The 14,282-nt window shown below is 39.7% G+C and overlaps 1 protein-coding gene across 2 annotated transcripts in view; it reads left to right on the top strand.

Annotated features, from left to right (window-relative positions):
• Positions 1 to 12,204, top strand: part of amotl1 (angiomotin like 1) — a 149,954-nt gene extending 137,750 nt beyond the window's left edge. For both annotated transcript variants that reach the window (XM_048598275.1, XM_048598274.1), the window contains 3 exons: positions 649 to 890; positions 2,526 to 2,777; positions 7,256 to 12,204. In XM_048598275.1, coding sequence (XP_048454232.1) covers positions 649 to 890; positions 2,526 to 2,777; positions 7,256 to 7,359 — 598 coding nt within the window. In that variant the 3' untranslated portion in view covers positions 7,360 to 12,204. The remainder of the gene's footprint in view (positions 1 to 648; positions 891 to 2,525; positions 2,778 to 7,255) is intronic.
• The last annotated feature ends 2,078 nt before the right edge of the window (positions 12,205 to 14,282 follow it).

Below are 14,282 nucleotides of genomic sequence, written 5' to 3' on the forward strand. Positions count from 1 at the left end.
ATGTTCTGAATCAGTGTTTACTGATGACTTCTTTTTTGCCCTGATGAGAGACACACAGTACATGGGGAATTAGGTGACACTGTGGCAACAAAAGGTTTATGTACATATAATATCTTTGACCACATACACTGCAATGTGAGAACCCAAAGCCTAGGCAGTCCACAGAGTACTTTAAATGGGTTTAAGAAAATCCAGTTTTGCAAATTATCATCCAGTTGCAGTTTTGTACATGGAATTTAAAGAGATGTTTAAAAAATTGAGAAAAACGGCAACCATAAGAATCACAGTTTATAAAAGAACATCAGTGAGAAGATGCAGTGATGTATAAAGGACAAAAGAATATGCAACAGAATAGCATGTGTTATATGAAAGAGGTATATATGAAATTCTTTTGTTTTGATTCTAAAGGGTTTAGATTGAATGTTGTCATGCACCAAATGGTTAAATAGTTACATGCACTTTTGATGCCACATATAAAAAATGGTGAGTTTCTCGTAAAATATTGAATTGGTCAGCACAAGAGAGCTTCAGGTGAGAAAGGAGTAAGGCACAATAAGCTTCATAAATGATTGTGGAAGGTAATGTGTGCAAAGTGGAAATTTTCAAATAATAATGTCTGGATAAACAGAACAATTTTATTTCCAACAGGGTAGGAGGCTTCAACTGCATTTCTAACAGAATAAAAAACCTTCACGCACAGCTTATAGAGAAGGATGCCATGATAAAAGTACTCCAGCAACGTTCTCGAAAGGAGCCAGGAAAATTGGAGCCTGGATCCCTGAGGCCGGGAAAATCAATCTCATCTATAAATGGAAACACTGTACTGCATTCTCACTGGGCATCCCTGAGTAATGAAGCAAAGGAGGATAAGAGCAGGAAGGGAGGTGTAGGTAAGCATCAAACTAATTATACGGTTGGCTCAGTGTCTGAGAAAGGAAAATGCCATTACAAAATCAAAATCACCAGCACAAAAGCATTTGAAACCTTACATTTCTCCCGTAGCAGCCTCAGCATCATGAGAGGTCAGTAGTGGGTATTTCTGGGACTGCAAGAGGGCCACTGGATGATGAGGACATGGCAACCAGAGAGAGGAAGGTGTGGGGTTTTTGACTACGAGGAATTGAGGAGTTTAGACATGGGTTGTCGGACAAATTTTTATTGCTGTAAATGGGGAGGCACAAAAGGAGGGCAAAAATCTCAGCATAGTAGAATACTCATGTACAAAGGGCACCCTTTGAATGATTCTCACAAATAAAACTGTTTAAAATTAGATCTCCCACTTTTGTTCACCTTCCACAAGGAAATGTATCATTACAATGGAAATGGCAATAATTGGCCACTAAAGGGCCGCAGTCAGCCTAAGTTGTATGCAGGCTGTTAGGCACGTTACCCCACCATATATTATGGGCACCACATCAGGGATAGACTCTCAAATAATGTAGAATAATTTGTATGACCTCCCTGCCCCTAACAAAAAAAAATACAACTGATTCAGGCTATAAAATCCGGTCTAATGTTTCAACCTGAGATAGTAAGAACTGCCGATGCTGAAGAAGGGTCTTGACCTGAAACATTAGCTTTCCTGCTCCTCTGATGCTGCCTGGCCTGCTATGTTCCTCCAGCTCCACACTGTGTTATATCTAATGTTTCAACCTTCCATGATACAATTGAGAGGACTGTGGTAGGGATATGGTGGGCAGTATCAGTGGTCCACATTACAGTGTCATGTTACATTACATTACACTACCCTTGGAGGACATTTCTGTTGCACTTTTCTCTAAAAATATTTCTTAACACCTACCTTTTTGTGCCTCTCTGCTTTTACTAAGCAAAGTGAATACTCCGCTAATAAAGGTGATAAAATTGTTTTGGTGTCCTTTAATAATTCATGGAGTCATAGGGATGTATTTACAATTTTGCTACAGGTAAGAGGAAGCTTTATTTCACCTTTCTTGTGGCTTTGATTTTCTGTCAGAAGGAGCTATGCAATGAAAGCTTGTGATTTGAAATAAACCTGTTGACTATAACCTGGTGTTGTGTGACTTCTGACTTATTCCACCCCAGTCCAACACCAACACCCCCACATCTTGATTGTTGCATAAACTTAAAAATAATAAATCCACAAAGCACTGTTCTTCATTGTTGGCTACTCTATGGTCACATTGAGAGAGCAGTGATTGAAATTATAAAGTGAAGCAGTACTCACTAGCGTACTATACACATTAAAGATTTGCACTTACTAAAAAATATTCAGAACTTGTTTTACTATTGGCCACAGTTGTTGAGGCTAGTAACAAATGTTTTAAATCATGTTAGGAGTTATATAGCAAGCAATTTAACATTGTACTATACTTTTGAGTGTTCATGTTTGAATTTCACCATTGGAAATTTTACCTGCTGGAATGCATCTGAGAGATTGGCATCTGTTGCACAGCCAAGTTTTCTGCATTTACCCAATGCCAGATTTAAACTTGTGAACCAATAAAACTTATAAACACAGCTGTTAATCTTGTTGCATTTGACAGGCTTGCTTCAAATTAAAGACAATCCGGAAAATTCTTTGCACACCTCACTTCAAATGACTGCAACTTCACTCCCAGTGGTTTCCACACATATTAAAACTGGCAGTAAGGATAGCAGTACTCAGACAGATAAAAGTCCTGAACTGGTCCGTCCAAGTAGTGCCCCAATCCACGGAAGGAGAAGGCTCAGCACAACCCCCATCAGCAGCCCCAGTGTGAGACCGAAATCAGCACGAAGCAACGCAGAAAAATTAGGTAAATTGGACTGCTTATTGCAATGTTGGTTTTTAATTAACATGATATGAGATTCTGTCAAAATAGAGAATAAAGTGTTTTGTCTAATACTCCTGATTTGTAAACAGTCCTATTGCTCAAACAGGTGAATATCATAGGATTTGGTGTACTGGAAGACCATCTTAAGGCTGATCTATTAGACTTAATGAATGAGTTATTTATTGTAACTTGTATTTAATAAATGAATACAATGAAAAGTGTAATATGCCACCATGCTCCAGTGCCATTTGAGTAACAAAAGATATTAAGATATACTAGAATATAACTAAAAACAGAGCTTTCCTCCCTTCTCGTGCTCTGCTCGACATGCAGAGACCTTCCCCTCTCCAAATGGGCTCCAGGCCCACTAATACTCCCACATCACAGTCTATTCCAGGAGTCCCACTCCAAGGCCACTATCACCACTATTGCATTCCAGGAGTACCACACCATCGCCAATGCAACCACTGCTCCCATCAATCTGCCAGGAGTACCAATTTGGGTATACCTCATCATGGCAGCTGAAGCCTAGCATCCTGATTCCAACACCACCTACAGGTGCCTCTCTCTCCACTGACTGCAGAGGCTGCCCTGCAGTCACCATCATCTTGAAAGCTGGTGCCACTGCCACCATCTTCAGTCCTCCATTGGTGGGCCCACCAACAAAGTTACTACAGTCTGGCACCATCTCTCACTGCTGGACCCACACTTGCTGCCATCACAAGCTCACTAAGGGTTCAATGTCCCCTGCACTAGGCTCATTCTCGTTGAGGAGATGCAAGAATTGCAGATGCTGGAGTCAGAGACAACACTGTGTGGAGCTGGAGGAACCAAGCAGGAAAGTTGACATTTCATGTCAGGACCCTTCTTCAGAAATGGGACAGGAAAAGGGAGCTGTGAAATAAATAGAGAGGAGGGGTGGGGCTGGGGAAGGTAGGTAGGATACTGATAGGTAAGTGCAGGTCGGGAGTGGTAGGGATTGGTCAGTGGGATGGGAGGGGCAGATAAGTGGGAGAGAAGATGGACAGGTTATGTCAGGTCAAAAAGGGGAGGATTGGTTATGGGATGGGTGGGGAGATTTTAAAACTGGTGAATTCCATGTTTAGGCCATCGGGCTGTAGGCTTCCGAAGCGGAATATGAGGTGTTGCTCATCCAATTGGCTGGTTGTGTTATTGTGACACTGGAGGAAGCCCTGGATGGACATGTCACCAGGGAGTGGGAGAGGGAGTAAAAATAGTTGGCAACTGGAAAGTGTTGTTTGTCACGTACAGAGCGCAGATGCTCTACAAAACGGTCTCCGAGCCTCTGAGTCTACGCTTGGTCTCACTGATGTAGAGGAGTCCACATCAGGAGCAACAGATACAGTAGACTAAGTTGACATATGTGCAAGTGAATCCCTTTCTGATATGGAAGGTTTGTTTCGTGCCTTGAATGGAGGTGAGGGGGGAGATAAAGGGGCAGGTATAGCACTTCCTGCGGTTGCAGGGAAAGGTGCCGGGGTTGGTGAGGTTAGTTGGGAGTGTGGAGCGGACGAGGGAGTCATGGAGAGAGTAGTCCCACGAAAGGCAGATAGGGGTAGGGAGGGAAATATCTCTTTGGTTGTGGGGTCGGATTGTAGGTGACGGAAGTGGCGGAGAATGCTACATTGTATGTGTACGTAAGGACAAGGGGGATTCTGTCTTTATTTTTGTTGGGGGATGGCAATGTGTGGGCACATGTGCAGGAAATGCAAGAGATGCGATTGAGGGTATTTTTGATCGCCAGAGGGGGGATGTTGCAGTCCTTGAAATAGGAGGACATCTGGGATGTGCAGGAGTGGATCGCCTCATCTTGGGAGTAGACATGGCAGAGGTGGAGGAGTTGGGAATAGGGAATCGCATTCTTGAAGGAGGGTGGGTGAGCGGAGGTGTAGCCCAGGTAGCTGTGAGAGTTGGTGAGCTTGAAATAAATGTCAGTTTCGAGGCAGTCACTAGAGATGGAAACGGAGAGGTCCAGGAAGGAGAGGAAGGTATCGGATATGGTCCAGGTGAATTTAAGGCTGGGGTAAAAGGTGTTGGTAAAGGTGATGAACTGTTCAAGCTCCTTGTGAGAGCACAAGGCAGTGTCAATACAGTCATCAATGTAGCGGATGAAGGGGTTGGGGATAGTGCCAGTGTAACAGCAGAAAAGCGACTGTTCCACGTATCTTATGAAGAGGCAGGCATAGCTTGGGCCCATGCTGGTGCACATGGCCACTCCCTTAGTCTGTAGGAAGTGGGAAGAATTAAAGAAGAAGTTGTTAAGGGTAAGGACGAGTTCTGTTAGGCAGTTGAGGGTGTCGGTGGAGGGGGACTGATTAGGCCGGCGGGAGAGGAAGAAGCGGAGGGCTTTTAGGGCCTTTACGTGGGGGATACAAGTGTACAGGAATTGGATGTCCATAGTGAAGTTGAGGTGTTGGGGGCAAGGGAATTGGAAGTTTTGGAGGAGATGGAAGGTGTGGGTGGTGTCCCGGATGTAGGTGGGGAGTTCCTGGACCAGGAGGGAGAAACAGAGTCAAGGTAAGCGGAGATGAGTTCAGTGGAGCAGGAGCAGGCAGAGACAATGGATTGGCCGGGGCACTCAAGTCGCCAACCATTTCAACTCCCCCTCCCACTCCCTGGGTGACATGTCCATCCTGGGCCTCCTCAAGTGTCACAATGACACCACCCTCAAACTGGAGGAGCAACACTACATATTCTGCCTCGGGAGCCTACAGCCCAATGGCCTAAACATGGAATTTGCCAGTCTTAAAATCTCCCCACTGCCAGCCTCAACTCATGTCCAAGCCTCCGTCTCATCCCCGCCTCCTTGACCTGACACAACCTGTCCATCCTATCTCCCACCTATCCGCCCCTCCCATCCCACTGACCAACCCCCACTACTCCCTACCTGCACTCCCCCAGTCACACCCCTCCTCTCTATTTATTTCACAACTCTGCCTGCCCCATTTCTGAAGAAGGGTCCCGACCTGAAACGTCAACTTTCCTGCTCCTCTGATCCTGTCCTGGCCTACTATGTTCCTCCAGCTCCATATTGTGTTGCCTCTCATTGAGGAGCCATGTCTTGCCACCGCTGCCGTACATGCTCGGGACTCTGGGCCTGCTGTCGCTGTGCCAAAGATGCTAAAAAGACTGTTCAAGAAGAAGAAGAAAGGAAGAGAGCAAAATAAAAGAACAAAATTAAAAAGCTGAAGTAAAAGAAACAAAAAAACCCCAAAAAAAGCAGATGAAAATGGACGAGGCCCAGGCCAGGAGCTCGGACGCAGCGCTGCTACTCTGCTGCCGTCTTGGAAGAAAGTCCAGGATGAACTTAAATTCGTTACTGTGGGTTGCTTTGTTATTTGCACCCAGAATCATGGAGCACCTCATCTACAACAACTCCAATAACCCTGATTTAATATTCTCTTCTTAAATAGCATTATGAACTACCTGCAAAGATTTTGAAGTTAGCTACAACATGCAAAGACACAGACCAGACAAATTGCAAATGTGGTCCTCAGTATTTGCAGAACTGGTGGGTTTTGGGTAGTTGTTGAAGCAATGTAATTTAACTTGGTAAACCGTTTTTTTTTCAAGGGTACTTATCAGAAAGTAAATTTGTTGAAAATGGAGTACGATCTTTTGCTTAGTGCAAAGCCCATAGGGGCTTATGGTGGACAGCAATTTTAAAGGAGGCCTTGTGTATATGTGAAATAAGTGTATTTGTACGTGAGTAAACAAGGATGTTGCACAAGTGCAACTGTTTTTAAATGCAACAGTCATACAAAGCATGTGGAAAGTGATTTTTCTCATGTATGCTGTCTGTTGAGGTATTCGATCATTGCTGGACCTGTGGTCAGAATGGTAGGTCTAGACATAGTAAAAAGAATTAGGGAAGAGAAAATTAGTTTGAGCTTCAGTGATCCCTGTTAGAAATGTGCCTATCTGAATTTAGCTTAAAAATCATGTTCGTCTCAACTTGAATAACTGTTTACACTCATTGTCAACATAGTCATGTGTCCATTATCCATGTAGCTAAGGTCTCAGAACAAATATCACCTGTGCTGTTAGACCCCATATTACTGTTAATCATTTTAGGAAAGGATGAGAAAACAAAAGGAAATTAGAGTAACAAAAGAATTTCATTTATAATTAATTACAAATAATTGCAGTTATAATCGTACATTATACTGGAAATGGGCCTTTTGTGGATTTATATACTGGATTAAAACTTAAAGTATTTTAGGAATCCTTTCTTATTTAGAAATGCGGAAGACTTCTGAGAATTTTCAAACAGCAATGACAGACAATTTGATGCAGTTACGTGAATTGTACATGTTCATAATAAGGAATAAAAGTTTTCAAAACATTTTTGCATGAAGGCAGCAGCCCTTTAAGATGATCAACAGGACGGTCCAAAATTTAAAGAACAGATTCATTCTAATGTATTTTCACCTCTTTAGGAGATTCTTCCATCATTCATATCAAATCACACGACAGCAAAGGAAGAGGCAGCTATTCCTTCCACAAACCTGACTTTGATGATGTAGTGGAAATCCTCATTTAACAACGGGAAGTTGCGGCTGTACAGTCCATAAATGATCAAAACTTGCACTAAAAGCTGGAGAATCAAGTGTATGGATCTTCAGAAGTTGAGGACTTCTTTTTAAATAAGGCAGAAACTGTTTGGAAGTAGAAATTACAAGAAGGATTTTGTATCTAGATATATGCAAAATGGAACATGATACAAATAAGTTGGGAATGTAAAGAGGAAGATGAGTGGATGAGAGTGGCAGAATATGGTGGGTGTTTTGTTTGGAATGCATTTGATGGGCCTGTAAGCTTAAAAGATACAAGCTAAGAGCAGAGTATTTTCAATACTCTGACTCATATTGATATATCTGTGCATTATTTTCAATTCATATAGAAGCGGTTCAGTATTCTTTTGGCTCTTTGGCACTTCTGCTGAAAACAATGCCCACGTGTACACAGTACACAGTATAAAGTAGCATCTTTATTGCTTTTCAATATTCAATTGGAATATAAACAGGCAGATGAATAAATAATATCCTGCCACTAATGCATAGTGTTTATCTGCTATTTGTCTACTTTAGAATTTTGCTGGTATAATTCTAGAAGCATTTCACAAAAGGTTGAGTCCTGCTTTCTATGAACTCTAAATTCAGTATATAAACATCATTTGAGGAAAGGTCACTACTGCAGTGATGGACAATATTTCATTTTAAAAGCAGACCATTTGGAAATACTTTAACCTCATATATCTATAGGCAATCTTTCTAACACATAATATGTGCACAACTAAAACAAAAGTAGAAAAAAAAATATAGAGTAACAGAAATTGAAGCCAGGGCACAAGCTCCTCATAAAAATGAGTCATTGGCATTGCACATCACTATATGACTGATAACCACTACAGGTTCTCAGATTACAACAGCATTTATTCTGTGATATAATGAATGGTCAATCTCACTAATTCTGGTTAAGTAAAATATTATTTGTACAAATACTGGATTGCTTTAGACAATGGTGAATCTAAATACTTACTGACAAACCGTAAATATCAGGATTGTTTTCTGTACATACTATCGAGCAGTTAAAGTGATTGTAATGACAGTTAAAGTAATAATTACATTTTCCCAGGGCACCATAACTCATGTTTGGCATAAAAATTGATACTTACATTTATAGTAAACTTGGGGCCAAATTGAACCAGCTGTCTGCAGTGAAATATGTTTCAACCTGAAAAATATAAGAAGCGGAGTTTCTGTTAAAATTCAGAACTACAGTACATAACAGACCATATGGCAATTTACAGAGTATAGCTAGATATTCTCTAGGTCAAATTGCATCAGTTTGTAATTTTCTATTCTTATGATCTGTGCAGAATGTTAAAATGAATATCCCAAATCTGTGTTTATATTGAGCATGTTGACCACCCATCTGGTGAAAAGCTGCCCGCTTTGCCACACTAATTGATGCTATTCCTTATCCAACTGAGCCAAAAGTAGGCTGAAAACAAGTTATGTGGCCTGGTCTAATTGCATCTATTTAAAAAGTAGTGGAATTTCAAAATGTAGACCCCAAAAGATTAAACAATTCCTTAGTTTGCAGAAAAAAAAGTTGTTATAGAACTAATTCTCCAGTAAATTTCATGGCTAATGTCATTATTTCTAAACGTGCAGATTTGCATTTTAGTCCAGAGCATCAATATATTGATTAAGAGCTCTGACTTCTATCAGTTTGTCGAAACAAAAAAAATCATTGCTTGATTGACAGCTCAAGCTTTTTTTTATTGCTGGTATCTGTTTTGTCAATGCTTACTTATACAAGATAAAGAGTACTTTTTTAAGGTCTGGTCGATTGACATTTTTATAGGGTTGTAGTGAAGAAAGTTGAGTGACTTTTTTTAAGCTTTTCTACACATGCCATTATTAATCTAGAGTTTATTGGTTCTTTAGCATTTGCACTGGTTGAATGAGCATGAAAATGCTAAGTGTTGGCATGGATGGGACATGGGCGGATCATGAGTGTGAGGGATAGGGGGAATATTAGTTAAGAAAGTAACCAGGACCAAGTGCCAATAAACTAAGGTGGGTCTTTTAACCAGCTTGCTTTAACACTTAAATAAAAGCAAAATGCTGCAGATGCGCATAATCTGAAATAAAAGCAAGGTTTGGGAGAAATTCAGTGGGTCTGGCAGTACCTGAGGAGAGAGAAACATTTATTGTTTTGATTCTGATTGAAAAAATATATTGGACCTGCTAGGTTTCTCCAGCACTTTTTGTTTTTATTCAACTTTGGTACTTGGTAGCTTCCAAACTATGTCCATGCAGGCCTGACTCCATCCCACATACACTCTTCAAAATGAAAACTACACCAGTTGGGAGATATTTGCCTCAAAATCAAGCAACCCATTTCAAAGATAAAAGCCTGGTCCAGGGTTACAACAGAATGCACTTTGAGGTTAGTTCTAAACGCTGCTTTAAGAGCAGAGCAGAGGAAATGTTACATCTGATTATGGTATGTACAATGGGGACGGGAACAACATTTATGATGCGCAAACCACAAAAATTTTATTAATCTAGTTCTTCTTTAACTGAAAAAGGTCATGGCCGTCCAGTATATTTACAATATTTGATTGGATTGCTTTTCGGATTACATTTTCTTTTTTATTTAGTTATTTAAAACGGAATTATTTAATGGTTCCTTCAGTGTATGCCAAATCCATTGTTGTTAGTACATTTAGACATTGCTTGTGAGATCAGACAATACAGCTACCATTTCTGAAAGTTTACACCTGACTGGTCAGAAACATGTTTTCTGTTTCCACAAATCAAAACATATTATTTGCACTCATATTTCTAATATAAACCCTTAGATGAGATTTAAATATGTGCTTGGAGTATACTGATGTTAGAAGTGGAAATTCATATGTAAATTAAATTTAAACTGGTGATAACAATTAAGTTGAATTTTTGGTAGTGTTGAAAATTAGGAAAGGAATTTTATCAGGATTATGATTTACATTACACTACCTGTAGGTGGCACAAAGATTGTGCATGCACAGAGAAAAGGCTCACAACATTAATGAGCAATGAAAACTATCAGCCAGTCTCAAAGATGGTGTTGCAGGAAGTCTGTGTTTAGAAATGTTCATCAGTATTTTACATTTATTTAAGAAAATAAAAAAAAGAGCACAGCCAAATGGAGGTTGGATCATGCTCCTGGTGTAAGCCTCCTCCTGCTTCTGTGCTTGCCCTTGATTCCATTGGGCCCCCAGCCCCTACCTCAACACATCCTCTGATGGTGACATGTGGAAGGCAGTGACACCATTAGAGCATGTGTGGTCACTTCCTGTGGCTTGACCTGTCACCATCAGTGACATCACCAGCAATTTTGCCACTGTGAATAATCACTGTCATCTCAGCAGCATTTAGGAAAGCTGGAGGGTTGTGGAGTTTAGGGAAAGGGATGCTACATGGTAATAGACAATTATTAAAAAGGAAATCAAAGGTACCAGTCATGGCAAAACTAAAAATCTACTAATTAACTTGTGGACTTCAAAATCATAAGAGCTAGCAAAATATAATTGGTTAAGTAAGACAATGTGCACCATTTTAATAAAGTGCTATTGTCTACTAGCATTTAGCAATGCTGAACAAGTAGGAATGGTGGTGCACACTAGAAGACATCTCAACCCCCAAAATAGTGTTTATATGAATTGCCCACATACTCAAATTATATCCCCTTCCACGGGAATTTTAACATTATGTATCATGCAACCAGGTGGAGATTTGGTAAAATTACAGTTTCCAGTTTTGCTGATTAGGTCTTAACCTATTTGCTGTCCGCATCCTTCCATCTGCGTCTGTTGATAAAGGTAAAGCAAATCAAATTTGTTCAGTGTGACTTGCTTCTATTTACTGATGGCTAAAGAGACACTTTGTATTTGTAAACTGGGTGAATCAGTAGGAAACTCCAAGCTATATGGTCCTAAAATGGTTAGAAATTTTACCAATTGAATCAGGAGGGTAGGGATAGAGTGCCTATTATAGTCAATGACAACTTCCAGTTCAATCAAGGGCAGGTTAGGTCCTCAACCAGGTCAACTAGAAACGAATTTAATGACATCCTCCTTGCCTCAACTATTGTTCTACCAAATGCAGAGAGGCAAGTATGTAATGTGATGACACTGTTCAGCAAAAGTTGGTGGCCTCATTGCAAGCTAGGGTGGGCGGGCAAGTTCCTGATCAGACATTTTTGGAAAACATCACTGCTTGACAAAATTAATTATCTAACGTGGAATGTAATTATATGGAACTTATGGAAATGATTAGGACAGGGTTCCTGCTGGCATTCTGGCTGGTGCACAGGGTAACCATTAAATTGAGTCTGCAATTTTGATAACCTATTGACATGTGGTCCTTGTCAGCTCAATATTTCACTCATACATCGTATCCATTTTAAAAGGTGCTTTTATTTTAAGCATTTAGTTATTTTCTTATTGAAGAAAAGTGCAGCATTTTCCAGAAGCCTGATTTTGGCTATGATATTATACACTTGCTGATGTTTACTTTCTAATTGTTTGCTGAGTTCATTCCTGACAGCACTTTGTATTATGTTTGGCTGCCTTATGTAAAAATGTCTGAGTTAATTGATGCAGTTGTGAACAAACTTATTGTTAGGGAGAAGAAAGGCAATGGCTGGCCAGTGCTGTACAGGTAGCTGATTATATCAAGGGCATGTTTTTGTATAGTTCTCAATGGGAGAGAAATGACTTGATGTCACAAAGATGTTTCTCAACAAAAGTGTCTTTTTTTTTGTCTTCCTTGCTTCATTTTTGAATATTTTGCTTATTGTACATAATAAAGACACCATATTTGATACATTGCATTATTTTTGGCGCAATTTTGTGTTGAAAGCATTATAATTTCTAATATTAGTTTGTTAATTACTTTGCTCACTGAGAAATTTGTTCGTGGACTCTCACCCTGTTCTAAAATGACTAAATTTTCTCTAAAGCTCACTATAAGAGCATTAATTTCCAAATGTCTTAATGAACTGTTACCTTTCAGTCATTTGTTATTGTCGGGGGGTGACAAGAAACAGAGAGGAGCAGTTAATATGCTTTTCAGGCTCATGAAGGGTTTGTGATGGAAGTTTCCACTGGTCAGTGTTCGGACCCTTGATCTTCCTGTTATGTATGAATAACTTATGCTATGTGTAAAGACATAATTTTAAAAGTTGCAGATGTATGAAATTTGGAAACATAAACAGCAAGGAGGGAAGAGTCGAACTTCAAAAGAATACAGATTAGGTGGTAAAATGGGCAGTCAAGTTGCAAGTGAAACTGTGAAGTGGTTCCTTTTGGTCAGAAGAACACCAGGACAATGTAAAGGGCACCATTCAAAAGGAGCTGCAGACATGGAAGGACCCCAGTGTACTCTATATACAAAAATATGGCAGGGCACTTCAAGATTACAGTTGATAAAGCTTATGTTTATCACGGAGGATACAGAATGTGAAACCAATAAGTTGTTTGAAACCTGTAGAAAATATTAGTTCAACCTCAGCGGGAGGATTATTTCTAGTTGTGTGTGACAAATTAAAGGAAAGATGAGCAGGGATAGAGTACAGCAAAGATTCACAAGAATGGTCCCAGAGATAAGAACTTCACTTAATGTGAATGGGTCATAGGAAGACAGAACTGGTTCCTTGGGGAACAGAAGGTTGACAGATATGATTGAAATATTCAAGATTTTGGGAGCTGGGCAGAGTAGATTTGAAAAATTTGTTCCCATTAATAGAAGGATTGAGAACAAGAGGGCACAGATTTGAGATAATTGATGCAAGAAACAATGAGGCAACATGAAGATGTAAAATACATGAAAATGTATGCAATAAATGGTTAGAATCTGGAATGAACTGCCCGGAAGTGTGGTGGAGGCAGATTTAGTTTAGGCATTCAAGAGGGAATTAGATCATTCTTTTGAAGAGACGTTACAGGAAAAAGGCAGAGGAATGACACTTGGCAAATTGGCACAGAACATGATAGGCCATGCTGAAACAATTATGTAACTCTGAATTCCTAAAATTTGCTTACCAAGTTTTAATTGACCCCGATAATTTGATATCCTTTTTTTTTTCCAGGCACACATTTAATCAACACTAGGAAGCATTCTATCTGTGTTGGCTCAATTGTTGATTTTTGCGGAAGCCCATTATCTAAACTCAATCTTCATTACATTGGTCTAAAATTAATTTAGACAGTAGGTTTAGTACAGTGCTAAACATTTGGTAAAGTAAATTTAAAGGTATTTTAATATTAATGGATTTTGCCAACTTCTTCCATGTTCTTGTACTGATTTTTTTTCTGCGAACATCAAATTCTTCTGAACTTGTCAAAATCATTTCCCACACTCACAAGAATAACTCGTTCAGATATGAACTTCACTGCATCATTTTTAAATCATGAAATTCATTTCCTTTTTAGTCACATTGCTTCCCAATTGTACTAGCACGTGCTTTTCTAACCCATCTTGTTAATAATGATTATGAGCTGAAATGATCCCTCTATTTCTCACTCCAGAGACCTGCTGTGAATTTCCACCATTTTTTTGTTTTACTGTTAATCTACAGCTTCTCTTGGGTGCATCATGCAGCAGAAGTTCGTTGGTAATGCAATTCAATATTGTATTTTCAGCCTATGTTGTTTCCAATCTCACAAGATAGTATAATAATTGAAAACCTGCTCCAAACTGTAACCTGTGTTTTCATTAAGTTAGCCTCATCTTGCCTTTTATAACACATTTGTTTCTACCTGAGGGAAAATGAAATGTTTGATTTGATTTGATTTATTATTGTCCCATGTGCCTAGGTACAGTGAAAAATTTTGTTTTGCATGCAAGTACAGGCAGATCATGCCATACCATGTGTTTGGGTAACAAAACGGAGCAAAGAATACAATGT

This window comes from Rhincodon typus, chromosome 6 (genome assembly GCF_021869965.1).
Source record: "Rhincodon typus isolate 14 chromosome 6, sRhiTyp1.1, whole genome shotgun sequence".
Lineage (NCBI taxonomy): Eukaryota > Metazoa > Chordata > Chondrichthyes > Orectolobiformes > Rhincodontidae > Rhincodon > Rhincodon typus.